The 16,652-nt window shown below is 40.8% G+C and overlaps 2 protein-coding genes across 2 annotated transcripts in view; one reads left to right on the forward strand and one right to left on the reverse strand.

Moving 5' to 3' along the window:
* Positions 1–8,981, reverse strand: part of RPGRIP1 (RPGR interacting protein 1) — a 34,459-nt gene extending 25,478 nt beyond the window's left edge. The window contains exons 1-5 of the mRNA XM_059372390.1: positions 8,943–8,981; positions 8,326–8,476; positions 2,886–3,070; positions 2,406–2,609; positions 320–458 (exon numbers count right to left, since the gene is read on the reverse strand). Of these exons, the coding sequence (XP_059228373.1) occupies positions 320–458; positions 2,406–2,609; positions 2,886–3,070; positions 8,326–8,476; positions 8,943–8,981 (718 nt within the window). The remainder of the gene's footprint in view (positions 1–319; positions 459–2,405; positions 2,610–2,885; positions 3,071–8,325; positions 8,477–8,942) is intronic.
* On the forward strand, positions 1,256–1,633 carry LOC132029226 (splicing factor 3B subunit 6-like). The gene has a single exon (XM_059418542.1). It carries the CDS (start codon positions 1,256–1,258, stop codon positions 1,631–1,633), a length of 378 nt encoding a protein of 125 aa, XP_059274525.1.
* Positions 8,982–16,652: the final 7,671 nt, after the last annotated feature.

Genomic DNA, 16,652 nt, shown 5'->3' on the forward strand with positions numbered 1-16,652 from the left:
GCTCGGGTCATGATCTCGGGGTCCTGGGATCGAGTCCCGCATTGGGCTCTCTGCTCAGCGGGGGGCCTGTGCTTCCCTTCCTCTCTCTCTGCCTGCCTCTCTGCCTACCTGTGATCTCTCTCTGTCAAATAAATAAATAAAATCTTAAAAAAAAAAAAAAAACAGAACAGATTTATAAAAAAAAAACAAACTAAGTCTAGGATCTTCAGTACTCATTTTCCATGAAAAGTTTATCAATGCAAGATGAAAATAATTAATAATTGTCTTGAGAAAATAATCTAGTGATTAAACAGGAAATTAGATTTTAAAAAGACAATACCATTTATAGGAATTAGGGCTTCTTTCTGCAGCACTGCTGAGTGGGATGATGTCATTTCCTCTTCCTTTTGCTGATTTTTTAAACCATCATCTCTGGAGCTCTTAAGCCCTGAGAACTTCCATTCAGTGTAGTTCACCTGCTTTAGAATAAAGACAACAAATATAATTACAGTTGGCCCTTGAACAACATGGAGGTTAAGGGCACCAAAAATCTGTATATAACTTCTGGCCCCCATTCTAAACTGAACTACTAATAATTGACTGTTGACCAGAAACCTTACCAATAATATAAATAGTTGATTAATGCATTCTGTATGTTATATGTATTATATACTATATTCTTACAACAAAGGAAGATAGAGAAAAATGTTATTAAGAAAATCATAAGGATTATCAGGAATAGCCAAACTATGGAAAGAGCTGACTGATGAATGGATAAAGATGTGGTTTATATATACAATGGAGTATCACTCAGCGATTAAAAGAAATAAATCTTGCCATCTGCCACAATGTAGATGGAGCTGGAGTGTATTATATTAAGTGAAGTCAGTCAGTTAGAGAAAGACAAATACCATATGATTTCACTCATATGTGGAATTTAAGAAACAAAAAGATGAACGTATGGGAAGGGAAAGAAAGAGAGGGAAAGACACCACAAGAGACTCTTATCAATAGAGAACAAATAAAAGAGAAACAATAAGGGTTGATGGAGAGAGGAAGATGGGTGATGGGTATTAAGTCCACTTGTGGCAATGAGTACTGGGTGTTACATGTAAGTGATAAATCACCAAATTCTACTCCTGAAACCAAAATTACATGGATGTTAACTAACTAGAGTTTAAATTAAAATTTGGGAAAAAAAAAAGAGTAGAGAGAGATCCAGAGGTGTCCAGAGGAATGCTAGTGTTTGCTGCGGCAACCAAATCAGCCCACCAAGATGGCAATGCAAGCAGCGAAGGCGGGGAACATTCGACTTCCACTTGAAGTAAACTGGGTTTTATATATAAGAAATTCACCATACAAAATCACAGCTAAAGAAATATATGACATATATGGGAAATATGGTCCTATTCATCAAACCCAAGTGGGAAACACACCCAAAACTAGAGGGACAGCTTATGTGATCTATGGAGGTATGTTTGATGCCAAGAATGCATGTGATAACCCTTCAGGATTCAATGTTTATAACAGATACCTGGTGGTTTTGTACTATAATGCCAACAGGACATTTCAGAAGATGAACACAAAAAAGAAGGAAGAGCAGCTGAAGATTCTCAAGGAGAAATATGGTATCAACACAGATCAACCAAAATAAACATTTTCTGCATTTTCATTTTAGACCAAATGACCATCTTCACCCTTTTCCTATTTTTAATTAAAGCTGAATGTTGTAATTTCTTATTTGAGATTCAAAAGGACCTGCTTGAAACTTTGATGTGTGTTAGAATATGTTATGGGAATAAACTTGTAACTTATAAAAAAAATTGGGAAAAAAGTCATAAGGAAGTGAAATACATTCATAATACTGTATTTATTGAAAAAAACCCTCATGTATAAGTGGATCTATGTAGCTCAAATCCATGTTGTTCAAGGGTCAACTGTATATATATATTGTATAATTATAATCATTTCATAAAATAATTATATATAAATGTAATTATGCAACCAATACAGTATACATTATAATATATAATAATTTTATTTAATCATAAAATACATATTTACAATCTCATATACTTTTAAGTGTTACATAGTAACTTTACTCCAGTTTCCTATGAAGAAAAGACAGTATCAGGCATATAGTAGTTGTTCAATAACTACTTGCTCTTTAACTTACTTTGACTATAGTTGAGGTAGACTGGTAAAATTCTCAGTATATATTACAGAGTCCATAAGCTGTTAAACTAAATTACACTGAAATGAATAGTTCAGAATTTAATTAAGCTATTTGTGTTTGAGGAAACATATGCTGGCCACAAAAAAACCATGATTACCGCTTATTTTGGGTATCTGCTTCTACCTGAGAATAATATATCTGGGGACCCTAAAACCCATACTTTAATTCTATAGAGTTTTTAAGGCCTTACTTGTAGTGTATTTCCGGTTAAGATGTTACGACTAAGATATTCCATTCTGTTCTTCCCTTGGACGCCTGTTCTTTTGCCATGTTTTCTTCTCGAGTAGCTTGCAACCTGGTGTTCCCTTTCCTTTCTTTCTCCTACCTGTGGAGGTTTTCGCTTGGCTTGATACTGGCCAACTTCAATGGGAATTTCAGCAAATGCCATCTGGTCCTAAATAGAAGGATCAGAGACAGCCTTACAAGATGAGAGTTTAACAGCCTAGGATGAGACTTCATGTCTCTCCTGCCACAGAGCTGAGAGATGCCATCTCTCTCTCCTCCCAACAATAAAGCCCAGGGTTTTGCTTCCTCGGTAGGCTCATGGCACTATGAGGGATGCAGAATAAGTTTGCCAAACATGTGACATTACACAGAGGGCATTTCTTTACTACAATTTTAATACTGCTTTCCTCAAAAATGCTCCACAGGACTGGTGGAGATCTGCTACCTGGGGAGAAAATGAAGGCTTTTCCTCTTCAGATGATATCTCTACACTGTTCTTGGTGTTTTTCTCCTCAGGCTGAGCTTCTGGTTTCAGGAAGCTCTCTGGTGGTAGGTAGAAAGACTTCCAATCCAGTTGTGCCTCAACAAATCCATTGGGGTTCCCCACAGGGTCAGTGAGGTTAAAATCACCTGAGAGGCACACAGACATTAATAAGATCTGATCACATGAAGCAGGCAAGGATTTACCAGCACATTATCTATTCCCCAATTTTGAATTTTACCATATTTTGTTTGTCATTAATATCTATTACATAAGCATGATGATAATACACTCAGAAGTAACATAAAATAGCAGTGAATATTAATATTCACTTAGAATATTTGTAGGGGAAAAAAAAGAATATTTGTAGGGGAAGATGGGTAGCTCCAGGTTTTAGGAAGTGATAGTCAAAAGACATATGGAAAGGTATATCTTGCTTGTCATCAGTCACCCAGCCAATAAACATGTCTGCATTATTATTACTGTTACCTAATGCTTGCTAAGTCTTAGGTAGACCAAAGAAACCATTATCTCCACTTAAGTAGTCCCTATTTCTAAAATAACAAAAACCAAGAAAATTTCAGCAAAACAGCTTTTTCTAAATGCTAGGCTTCTGATTTGTAATACTGATCTATTTAACAGATGGTCCATACTGCCTCATCTTTTTGGTAAAGAATGAGTTGTGAGCAAAGGTGTTGGGTTGTTTTGTTTTGTTTTGTTTTTTAGTTCTTATGGTATTAGAAGGAGGGAGGCCTCCTCACACACTTTCTGGAACATCCAGAAGCTTGTTAAACATAATTGATACTGGCTATACCCATCCATACTTGGTAATGAGAGCACCAATACCCCTGCCTCACCCTCCCAATACTGGAACCAGAGAGTCAACCCTTCCTAAGTTCATGTCAGCTCCATATTGGTGGAAAAAAGGTTCAAGAAATTTTTCATGATGTGGCATGAAAGTCTAACTTGTGCTTAAAAGAAGCAAGAAAATGAAGGGAGAGTATTAAGGACATAGCTTATAGTCTCTATCTCATCATGGGATAAGAAATAACAGGCCTTAAGTAAACACAAATACTAGGAATCACTAGAGTCAGACAAGGTTTTTTCAGAGATGGGTAAATGGACTTTAGGTTGGTGGCTCTACCCACTTAAGAATCTTGCTTTTGCTGCTAAAACAAACAAACAAACAAACAAACAAAAAACAGAGGCAGCCAATGTTTCCATAGGATTAGTGAGGCACCAGGTCTTCTGCTCTGTTGCTCTTGACCATATTCTAAAGTCCTCTCTCAGCAGGTTTTTAAAGAGACTGTTGCAAGCAAGTAATCAAAGAAAAGTAAGATAGGAAGACAACACTGGGCAGAGAAAAGAGAGATGTAATAACCTTGAACTCCCACCTTTAATGGATTTGTTTTGTGCAAGGGGAAGCAAGGGCACTTGGACCCGGCCAAGGTACGAGCCAGGCTCTGAGTCTTCATCATCAAAAACGTACACAGACAGAGCCTCCCGCCTCAGATACTTATCCAGATCAGAGGTCACAAGCACTGGGAATCGAGCTTGGTCTCTGAAGTAGGGATTGTTACTAGCTGGAATGATGGCAGTGTCATGGTCAGAAAAAGTGAAGAAGCGGTACATGACGTATGGACTGGGCTGGGTTCCCAGCCGCCGACTCCGGAGGCCGTAGCATCTGATGATTTCCACCCGCAGCTCATTCTGATGCTTCCAAGTCTCCAATCTGGACTGGAAAGATGTTGGTCTTGGATGAAGGAAAAGGGCAAGCTGAAAGAGTTGTAGCTGAACCCCAGCACCCTTGATGAGGAAGAGCCTATACCTAAGGAACTGCTGAATTCTGACTGGGTCACAGAGAAACCTAATGACTTTCACCTGCCTGCAAACTAGCTCTGGCAGATAGTTATTTGAGAGAGGGCTTGGCCCTCAAGACTTATCTTAGAGAATGCAGGGAAGCTATTTTGTTCACAGCAGGGGGAGGAAGCTAGCTCCAAGCATATGATTTCATTTCAAACCCAAGCCTGACCAAGGAAAGAATCTGGACTGGTTGTGGCACGACAGTTTTTCTCCTTCGTTCACATTCAGCAAATACTTATTAAGAGTGGAAGACTGAGATATTCTTATGAACTGCTTGGCTGTGGCTCCTATGAGATGCTTGAGCACATCCTTCTTCTCACCTTATCCTCCCGGGCCTCCCAGACTCCAAGCACACTGGCTGACAGGTAGGCCTGAGCTTTCTTCCGCTTATTGCCTGCTTGTAGGCTGGGTCCTATGGGGAAGCGCAGCCTCATCCAGTATTCTAACACCCCAAAGTCTTCTCCACTGGCTCCTGGATAGCAGAAGGTATGAAAGGCATGGAGGATACGGATGGTGTGGCAAGGATTAAGAATAAAGGCAGAGGAAGAAAATGGGAAACCACCAGAAGAGCAGCTATAGACTCTGGGAAATTCCACATTAGTTCTGGGAGCTGTGGGAAGCTGACAGCACTTACCAGTAAGTGTGGTAGAGCCATGGACCTTCTCCACAGTCTCCAGTACCCTCTCAAAGCAAATCCATGCAGCTGCAAGAGTGTGGTGCTCACTGGCTATGGCCTGGTATAGATCAAGCCGGGCTGAAGCCCCATGAAGGTAGTTCAAAAAAAGAGAATCTGTTTCCACCACATACTGGGAGGTGAAGTCATAGAGGGGCTGTGGCCCCACAGCTAGTGGGGTACAGTGTGTTTCAAAATCATAGAAGGAATAGGTACAGAAAGTGGTAGGTTGAGTGTCTCCAGCCTGAGCCAGGGCAGCAGATGTCAGGAAGGCCTGGTGGATGTGTAGTTCAAAAAGATTTTCACTCTGATGCAGCAGAGAAATGTCCACTTTCTCCTCATCTCCATGACTTGGCAGTGTTTCCAGACATAAGGACAACTGTCGGGTGCCATAAGCCACATCTTTGAGCTGTTCTAGAGGGAAAAGAAAACTGCCCATCCATTAAAGCATAGAGAGCTCTTCCTTAGGGTAAAATAAGTCGGACAGAAGGAGAATAAAAATCATGATGAAAGTCCACATTGTTGATGATTTTGAGACCATGTAAATCAAAAGGAAAAGCAAAAGAATGGCAACCAGGAGCTTTGAATTCTGACGGTCAACTAACTCATGCCCTGCTTTAGAGATAAGGTACAAAATGAATGATTGGAAAGTAAATGCTAAGTTCAGGAAAACACTGGAGGCACACTTTCATCTACATGTCATTGTTTTATCTAACAGCAAGGTTCTATTAATTGTTAATTCCAACAGAGAAGCACCAGAAACACAAAATAGGACTATTTCCAAAAATCTGGGATGTGAGTGATCGAGAGAATACCAAGTTATAGTCATAGTGCCTCCTACATGACATTGGGCTCTACCAAGAAATGATTTCCCTGCTAGCCAGATCAGTCACAAGAATCTTCATTCTGGGGGTGCCTGGGTGGCTCAGTGTGTTAAACCCTCTGCCTTCAGCTCAGGTCATGATCCTGGGGTCCTGGGATCGAGCCCCACATTGGGCTCTCTGCTCAGTAGGGAACCTGCCTCCCCCTCTCTCTCTGCCTGCCTCTCTGCCTCCTTGTGATCTCTGTCAAATAAACACATAAAAATCTTAAAAAAAAAAAAAAAAAGAATCTTCATTCTCTTAAGAATTTGGTTCCAGGGGTGCCTGGATGGCTCAGTGGGTTAAAGCCTTTGCTTTCGGCTCAGGTCATGATCCCAGGGTCCTGGGATTGAGCCCCGCATTGGGCTCTCTGCTCAGCAGGGAGCCTGCTTCCTCCTCTTTCTCTCTGTTTGCCTCTCTGCCTACTTGTGATCTCTGTCTGTCAAATAAATAAATAAAATTTAAAAAAAAAAGAAAAGAAAAAAAAAAGAATTTGGTTCCAACATAAGGTGGCCAAAAAAAGGAAAGAAAAAAATCCACTTAAGTCAAAGAGTAATGGAGTAAAAAGTTGGAGAGGAAACTTCCTGGAAATAGGTTGAAAATATTGGCAAAGGGATGAAAAGATATGTAAGGCAGTCTACCAAATCTGTGCATTACCTCCCATATCCACCAGTCAGAAACTCTGATATATACTCTGCTTCAAAGTGGGGAGTATCTGAATCATCACAATGTGTCAATGATGAAATTCCTATATTAAGAGTCAATGTAGTAGAATAAAAATACTTTGAATACATCAGAATGTTTTCCTGCCCAAAATAAATGGAACACAAAGATTAGATTAATGGTTTCTTAACTGATGTTCTCAACATAACTAAACTAGACTTAAAGTTTTGCATTACATGACCCAAGGCTAATAATTTTAGCATATAAAGAAATTCTACACATGAATAAAATGCTATCAAGAAACAGGTAAAGGACAGAAACAGGCAATCCTCAAAAGACACAATAAAATAACTGGTAAACATATGAAAAACTCTTTGATCTTACCAGGAATGAAAGAACTATAAGTTAAAGCAAATGAGTCTTCAGATGTAGATAAAGAGTATTTATCCTGCACTGTCCCAGGAAAAAGACCCTGAATGTGAAAATATGAGAATTTCAATCCAAGGGAGGATTTCCTTTGTTACATGGCAGTGACTTTTTAACAGACTCGCCCTGGCATGGATAAATCATGACCCAGCATGACCCATCTCCCTTTACTCTAGTTCCATGCTCACTATGTGAGCTGCTTCCTGATTCTGCTTTCCAGAGAGAGGGCTGCCCTGAACAGTAGTTCTAGATATTCTCATGGCAGCAATGAAATAACCACTATTATAAAATAATAAATGAACATTCTGATTTAAATATCGATCTTTGGTGAATTTGGTTAGTATGAGTCAGGTCTCTGAAAATTGAGTCTAATAACAAAGCCAGTATTCTTGACAGGTGAGACTGAGACCAGCTCCTGGTCAACAGTGACTCTACTAAATGAAGGAAGTACCACACTTTGAAATTTGCGTAAATGTCCGGCCAGCTGCCCTGTCACGTCAACATCCTCAAACTGCAACAAAGAATTCAGAGACTTTTAGAGACAAGCCACAGAAAAGAATGATGAAAGATGAATGATAAAGCTCTATATTGGCCTGGGTTGAGGAAAAAATTGTGAGAGAGGGAGTGTGTTACACCACCCTGGGAGCTGACAGTGATATGCTCTCCACTCTCAAAACAGATTCAGCAATTGCTAGACCCTATTGAAACTCTCCAAAGGAATCAGAGGAAGACACTGACACGAAAGAGGAAAAGAAGCCGTTAACCATGTCTGAAAACACCAAAGACGGCAGGACAAAGAACAGGAGGGAAATGTCTTATGCTGAGACACAAAGGGCCGCCTTCCAGGCAGGTGCACAGAAGCAGCACAGGCATTAGCTATGTGACGGGTCCAAGATGAGAACAAAGGACTAAGACTTGCCGGATAGCGGGAGGCCATGGCTTCTCAAAATACCTTCCAGCTGATTGATACGATTGTTCTTGAGATCTAGCAGTTGATTCAACCTCTCCATTTTTTCTCTGTGATCTTTATTTTCATTATCGGCTTTTGTCATCATCGCCTCCAGTTCCTCCTGAAACAAAATGACGTCTGAACTTTTCTATCCAAGTGGCCCAGCGCCAAACGGCCCAGATAAAAAGGTGGCACTTGTTCGGGTAAAGGAGACTCCACTATCTCATTAACAGGACAAACTGATCCACTAGAAAAAATCCTGGGGTCACCACATACTTCTCCAGGACCATTTGTGCTATTGGTGCCATAGGATAATAGTTTCCTGATTCTGGGGAAACTGGAACCCAGAAGATTCATACCTGCCATTTTCATTAGCTGGCCCCTTCGCCGGCTTCTACTGCCAAGGCGCCACGGGCAAGCGCGAGTCCTCAAGTGCCTCGAAAGACGACGGCACATTCTGTGTTGCACATGGCAGCATACCGCCTAGCAACAGCCCTGGAAACTCGGGCCTCACTTCATTCCCAGCATGGAAGTGGTCCCCAAGTACCCATTTATCAACCCCTTTCCTGTACCACCTCTTCTTGCACCTGATAGCACACGTTGATTTTGCGCTGCAGAATGAGCATGTCTCTGGTCTTTTCTAGTTCCAGCACGGTCTCCGCATGCGATACCTGCAACTCACTTAACATCTGGGACAGTTTCTCTTCTTCTTGGTTTTTTGGTTCACAGGGCTATCGTGAGAAAAACATGGGTAAAAGGGAGTAGAAATACGAGAGGCACGGGAATAACTATTCTCAAAGCAGTTGTCGGTGATAATAAAATACCAGCAGCAGGAGTAAGAGGGGGCTGTGTCCCTTCACAAGGGCTTTCTCCCCTAGTTGCTCATGTTCAGTAGCCCCAATAAGTTACATAGCCTCTAATGGCAGTTTGCTCTTCAGCAGATCATTTCAAGTCCTCGTCTGAAAAAGCATTTTAAATGCTGTGAGCGGTAAAGGGTGGCAAAAACGTGTGGAGCTCATGAAGCTATCTCACAGCCTTCCGAAGACTGCCCTCAAGCATCATCTCTTCCAGGGATATTTGCCAGAGATCCCACTATAAAGGGGATCCCTCTGTTAAGGGACTTACTTGATTAGACAGGCTCTTACCTCTGTTGAAGTAGTCTCTTGGAATAGAGCTGGGTGAGTGGCTGGTTCAGATTGCCTGTCAGGAGACTGGGAAATTGTCTCTTTATTTTGGAGGATCTCTACTTCCTGCTTATGCTTCTGAAGCAGATTGGTGACTTCAAGCTGCAGATCCCTGTTTTGAGCTGGAGGAGAAAAATCCATCCAGAAAGTTGAAACTCTCTAGTTAGCAGTAATCACGCTTAAAGCTGGACCAAGTGCAAATTAAATTTCCCACTCATGTTTAATTTATTTTATAAATTTACCTTTAGAGAAGCCAATTCCGTCTTATTTCTACAAAGGGGTTCCAGCTTTATTGACCCAGAAAACTGAGCTGACACTGTACTCCAAAAACAAAACAAAAAACACCTGCAGAACTGTAAAGAAAAACGACACACCAAAACCACCAGCAGCAGCAAACAAAGCCACTTGACTGGGTTAGTGCAAACTTTTTTTTTTTTTTTTTTTAACTTTAAGTAGGCTCCACACGCAATGTGGGGCTTGAACTCACAACTGTGAGATTAAGAGTTGCATACTCTACCGAGTCAGGCAGGCAGTTCTACAATGTAAACTTTTTTTTTTTTAAGAGTTCATTTATTAACTTATTTGAGAGAGAGAGAGAGAAAGGGGATGAGGTGGGGAAGAGAGGAAGAAGGGAAGGGAGAAGCAGACTCCCCCACCAAGCAGAGAGCCTGACACAGGGCTTGATCTAGGACCCTGAGAACATGACCTGAGCCAAACACAGATGCTTAACTGAATGAGCCATCCCGGTGACCCTACAGAGCAAACTTTTTGCTAGCATCAGCCAAACCGGTATCTCTCCAACTCCTCCCCAGCTCCATTCTGACTTCCATGCTACTGGCTTCCTGTGGCACCTCTCTCACTCCCATCCTGACCTGAAGGGAGGGAGAATGGGCTTTTGGGCATTTCTGCATGCATGTGTTTGGGTGGATGAGTATGGGTCTTTCGGGGAAGGAAGGTGATCATTGTTTAGTGTGATCACTTCATTAGCATGCATTAGAGGGGGTAGTTTAGATTAGATTAACCCAAGGTCTTTATAATACTTCACTTCTATCTCATACATACTACAAGGTCCTTAGCATGTGCTTCTGGGTTTTATCCCTTTATGGTTCCTATCTCTATTTTTCTTGATGTCATATTTCTTTTCCTTTACTCTTCTATGTGAATATACTAGAATCTAATGAAACCTAACTTTGATATGACTAGATATCAAGGTCCAGCCTAGCAAAAAGAAGTAAGACAAAGGTCTCTTTGACAGTATTTAAAAATCTTCAGAATAACTATCTACCATGATCTCAGAGTTAAGATGGGGGAAATGGAAATGGTAACCAGGAGCAGTGATTTGCTTTGCAGTTTGAGACATCAGGCGTTAAAACAAAATAAATCAAAAAGCAAGGTTCCCAGTCACCTCCAAAATAATTAGTAAGAATAAAAGGCACTTTCATAAATAAAGTGAATGTCTAAAAACAATAAATTTAAGGAGCACCTGGGTGGCTCAGTTGGTTGAGCACCCATTCTACTCTTGATTTTGGCTCAGGTTAAGACCTCAGAGTCGTGAGATTGAGCCCAGCTTCAGGCTCTGTGCTGGCACAAAGCCTGCTTAAGATTCTCTCTCTCCCTCTCCCTCTGTCCCAGCACACACATACACACACACACACACTCTCTCTCCCTTAGAAAGCAAGTAAATAAATAAAAACAATAAAATTAAGAGTAGTCATCCTCTCAAATGAAAACTTTACATATAAAAACCTCTGCATAGGGGCGCCTGGGTGGCTCAGTGGGTTGGGGCCTCTGCCTTCGGCTCGGGTCGTGATCCCAGGGTCCTGGGATCGAGCCCCGCGTCGGGCTCTCTGCTCAGCGGGGAGCCTGCTTCCCTTCCTCTCTCTGTCTGCCTCTCTGTCTACTTGTGATCTCTGTCTGTCAAATAAATAAATAAAATCTTAAAAAAACCAAAAACAAACAAAAAAACACTTCTGCATGTGAGGTAGGTGTCATGCTTTCTTGATTTAAATCGGATCTGATTGCCAGTGTTCTTATTCTAGTTATCCCTGATCCACACAAAAACAGAATCAGGTGAGGGGATTGGAGAAATGCTGACCCAAGTTCCCTTCTCCCACACTAGACGTAGAAGATGCCTCACTTGAGAAAAGGTCTTCACAGCCTGACCTACCTTTCTCTCTGGACAGCTGAAGTAAGACTTTTCTCTTCTCCTCCAGCTCAGCGTCCAGCTGGTCCTGCAACTGACAGACTTTCTGCTGTAGCTGTTCTCCTGCCAGCTCAGTGCTCCAGTGAGGCTGATTACTGCTGTCCAACATGCTGAAAATGGGAAGCAAGTAAGGAGCGAGGAGAGAGCTGTCAGATAAATACTCAAAGGTATGTGACGTGATGGCTTTATTACACAGTTTCAGCATCTCCTGGGCCTAGCGCATCATTCATTCCCCTACATGTTTTTCTGTCCCCGCTTTCTCTGTAACTGTCATTTACCAACTGCCTTGGAACTTTTCGGCCCTATTGAGGAGTTCCTTAGTATCACTTCTGTTTGGGTCTCAGATATCCCAATGAGCAAACAACCCAAATCCCATCAATCTCCCAAGGAACTTCTCCAGCATGATGGTTTTCTTCAGGTACTGTGTACCAAGACATTCTCAGGCCTACTGAATTAAAAACGAGGAACAGGGGCACCTGGCTGGATCACCCGGAAGAGCACATGACTCTCGATGGAGGGGTTGTAAGTTCAAGCCCCATGCAGGGTGCAGAGGTTACTTAAATAAGCTTTCAGAGAAATGAGGAACAAAATACTACTCTTTTCCTACTCTATTCTTCTATATACCTTCACCAATGGCTGGTTTAGAGAATACTTGCCTTTGAACTAGATTATAGATTACTACACTGAAGGGCAGGAACTAACCTTTTCAATGGCTGTACCCCCACACAGCACTGTAACTAGATGTCAGAGCAGGCCCATTTTGTGTGTGTAAAACACACACAATCTGTCTTTGATAATTTACATAAGTGAAGTGACATTGATAATCAAGCTATTATTTCTGCAGAGGTCTTTTCCTATTTTTCATTTGAATAAATGTGGTCTAAAAACAACTTGCTGGGCACCTGAGTGGCTCAGTTGGTTAAAGCATCTGCCTTCAGCTCAGGTCATGGTCCCAGGCTCCTGGGATCAAGTCCCACATTGGGCTCCCTGCTCAGCAGGGAGTCTGCTTCTCCCTCTGCTTATTGCTCTCCCTGCTTGTGCTCGCTCACTCTCTCAATCTCTTTCTCTGACAAATAAAATCTTAAAAAATAAAAAAATAAAAACAACTTGCTTCAGCTAGTAGTAAGAGTTCTCAGAGAGCCTGGGTGGCTCAGTCTATTAAGTCTTCAACTCTTGATCTCCCCAGTGTTATGAGTTCGAGCCCTACAATGGGCCCCACGGTGGATGAGTAGCCCACTTAAAAAAAAGTTATTGGCACTTCCTAGCCATATATTACATGATGATCCAAGCAGAAAACATTCTGAGTGATTAAGTGAAGAAGCTAATAGTAATGTTTTGTTACACAGAGTCGTCAAAGTGGATAATCCCTACACCACTTCGTTTCTCTGGGTTGAAGAGTATCAGATATTCCCAGAAGGCTCCCATACCAATCTCCCAAATCTATCTCCTACTGCCTTTAACTGAGTCAGAAGGCATGTTCAACTATTTTTTAAACTTCCAGGTATTTTATGTTATTTTATTTTTAAAGATTTAAAGGGGCACCTGGGTGGCTTGGTGGGTTAAGCCTCTGCCTTCAGCTTGAGTAGTGGTCTCAGGGTCCTGGGATTAAGTTCCACATCAGTCTCTCAGCTCAGCAGGGAGCCTGCTTCCTCCCCCCTCCCTGCCTGCTGCTCTGCCTACTTGTGATCTCTCTCTCTGTCAAATAAATACATAAAATTTTTTTAAGAAAAAGATTTATTTATTTGAGAGGGGCTGGGGAGGACAGAGAGAGAGAGAGACAGTCTTTAGCAGACTTTGGGCTGAGCTTGGAGCCTGATGTGGGGCTCAATCTCATGAACCTGAGATCATGAGATAAGCCAAAACAAAGAATAGGACACTTAACCAACTGTACCACCTAGATGCCCCTAAACTTCCAGGTATTTATTTTTAAAGATTTTATTTATTTATTTATCTGACATAGAGAAAGCACAAAGCACAAACGGGGAGTGGCAGACAGAGGGCGAGAAAGAAGCAGGTTCCCCAATGAGCAGAGAGCTTGACACAGGGCTCAATCCCAAAACCGTGGGATCATGACCAAAACCAAAGGTAGATGCTTAACCAACAGAGCCACTCAGGTGCCCCAACTTCCAGGTATTTTAAATTTCAAAATTAATAAATTAATATATGCTTGTTGAGAAAAAATTAAAAAGATACAGAAGTAAAAGTAAAAGTAAAAGTGAAAGTGCCTCTTCACCCTACTCTAATCCTTTCATCTCATGAGGGGTTTGCTGATTCTCTCTCTCTCTCTCTCACACACACACACACACACACACACACAAATCCCCCATAAACTAAGTCAGAGTTAATATATTCTGTTACAACTTTTCTTTTAATAATTGATCTATCTATCTACCTCATTTTTAACAGTATCATAGTATTTAATGTGGGGATGCAACATTATTTAATCAATACCTATCAAAGGAAATTTGGGTGTCTCCACTTTTTTTTTTTACTATTAGTAACAATGTAGTAATTAACATTCTTATCATACATTATCTTTGCAAATACATGTTTATGCATGTTTCACATTTCTATAGATAGCACTGAATTCCCTTCTAAATAGACTGTGCCACTTTATATTCCCACTAACAGTATTGAGTACCAGCATTCCCCTACCCACACTAGACATTATTTTAGAATGTGAGGGCACTTTTCTATAATTTTCTTTTATAACAAATAGTACTCTGGGACCCAAACTTGGTACTCACTTTTCTAAGAGTTTTTCATAATTGTCATTCAGCAGGTTTCGTTCTTTTTCCAAATCTTCAACTCTCTCCTGAAACTAAGAATCACAGTAGAATGCCTGAGATAAAATTGTAACACCTATCACTTGAAAATGTCTCCCCTTTCTGTAGCAGAGTGGGACTTGGATAGGAAGCTTTCTATGTTCATGTCTCACGTCTATGAGGAGCCATTCAACTAGTAAGACTTGAAGCAACTGCTGTGATAGAAATTTTATTGGAAATAATGAGGATTCTCTGAAGCACATTTTCAAGGTTTCTGGGTTTCTACTGTTATAGCAGCAGCAGAACATTATAATACAGCAAAAACTTTGGAGAACAGACACAACTATAAATCCCAGTTTTTCCCCTAATGGTGTAATCTTGAGCAAATTACTTAACCACCTGGAGCCTCATTTTTCTCACTTGAAAAAATGAAATAGCCATAGTGTTGGTAAAATACACTTTTTAACATCTATGAAATTGGATTGTTACTTATAATGGATGCCACCTTTCAATTAGTATTGTTATTTACCTCCTTCAGTGTTATCTGCAGGATGGACACATCTTCCAATTGGCTCTTGAAGCTCACAGCCTTCTTGCTCTGCTCCTTCAGTTCTGCCCTGAGCTCATTCACTTGCCCAAGGAGGGCATCATGGGCTGTACTCAGGATTCCCTGATTCTGGGGCAAAAGGAAAGTTGCTCTGGGAATGGTCATATCACTCAGCAAAAATGGTCTCAAGATACCAGCAACTCTAGCATTCCCTAGTGGATCTCAAGAAGAATGACTTTGATTAATAGCACGGTGCCTTTGCACTGTAGATTGGCATTGTCTATCACTCTAGTATTTCTCAGGAATTATTGTTTCCCTGTTAGTGAGGATTTTTCACTCCAGGAAACTATGATGCATAGCTGGAGCATAAATTTTCCCAAAGACCAAACTGAACACTGGCTCTAAGTGAAGTGAACTTTTCGTAGCTGCCTTTATGTTCTAAGCTATCTGAACGCTTCTTAGGGTGATAACACTCTTCCCTTTGCACCTAACAAAGTGACATGTTCACTCAAGAAGTTAAGTATGCATTTTTTCTGGTGAACATCTCTGGCCAGGAACAGCTGTGGCTGTTCATGCTGGGAACTCTGACTTAGTAACTTTTAATTATGGTCATTCACCTGGTTTCACCTGCACCCCACTCACAGGAGTGAATGGTGCTGAACATTTAAGAACATCAGAGAAGGTATGCAATAATTTGTTATATTTCATCACCTCATACATGCTAGAGGAATACTCCTAGGAATTTCTGAACAAATACTATATAATTCTCTCTAGGAATAGGCTGAAAAATATGCCATGTATTTCAGACCTCAGATTTCAGCTGAATGAAAATGCCACAATAAATATCTTCTGATCATGGTAATAGGACATTTGTCTTAATAGAAATTTTAGGTCATAATAACTTTGATTTACTTGGCTAAATTCTGGTGTTATGGTATTTAAAGATTAATACAAATTTCTTTGGGTTTTATTCCTCTTACTACTTAGAAATAGAGATTCAAGGAATCTTCTGTACCTTCTGGAGCAGAGTTTCGTATGCCTGAAAGAAAGAAATACATATTGTTCCACTGATTTATCAACTTGATATTTGTTTTGATATTTATCTCTGTAATACAAATGTTTAACTGGTTAGTTTAAGAGATATTTAAAAATTCTCATAAATCAAGTCAATTTGTATACTTGTTTACTAATTGCTGCTACTTTTTCCTACCCTAGCTTGTCAGGAGGTTTGTGAACATAACAGATGATGCAATTTCTTTTAAAAAGCATGAAGGGCCATTTATTCACATTTGTTTTGCATTTGGTGGAATATCCAAGAAAAATATTTATTTTCAGAGTAGGTACAGTCCTTTACTCAGCATGCTTCAGGAAGTTTTCTTTCCAGGAGCACCTGGGTAGCTCAGTTGTTAAGGATCTGCCTTTGGTTCAGGTCATGATCCCTGGGTCCTGGGATCGAGCCCTACATTGGGCTCCCTGCTCAGAGGGAAACCTGCCTCTCCCTCTCACACTTCCTTTGCTTGTGTTCCCTCTCTCGCTGTGTCTCTCCCTGTGAAATAAATAAAATATTTAAAAAGAAAAGTTTTCTCTCCAGTTTTAGA

Source organism: Mustela nigripes, chromosome 13, assembly GCF_022355385.1.
Source record: "Mustela nigripes isolate SB6536 chromosome 13, MUSNIG.SB6536, whole genome shotgun sequence".
NCBI lineage: Eukaryota > Metazoa > Chordata > Mammalia > Carnivora > Mustelidae > Mustela > Mustela nigripes.

What these genes read in the sequence shown, in the direction of transcription:
- LOC132029226 (XM_059418542.1), top strand. Translation starts at nt 1,256, where the DNA reads ATGGCAATGCAAGCAGCGAAGGCGGGGAACATTCGACTTCCACTTGAA.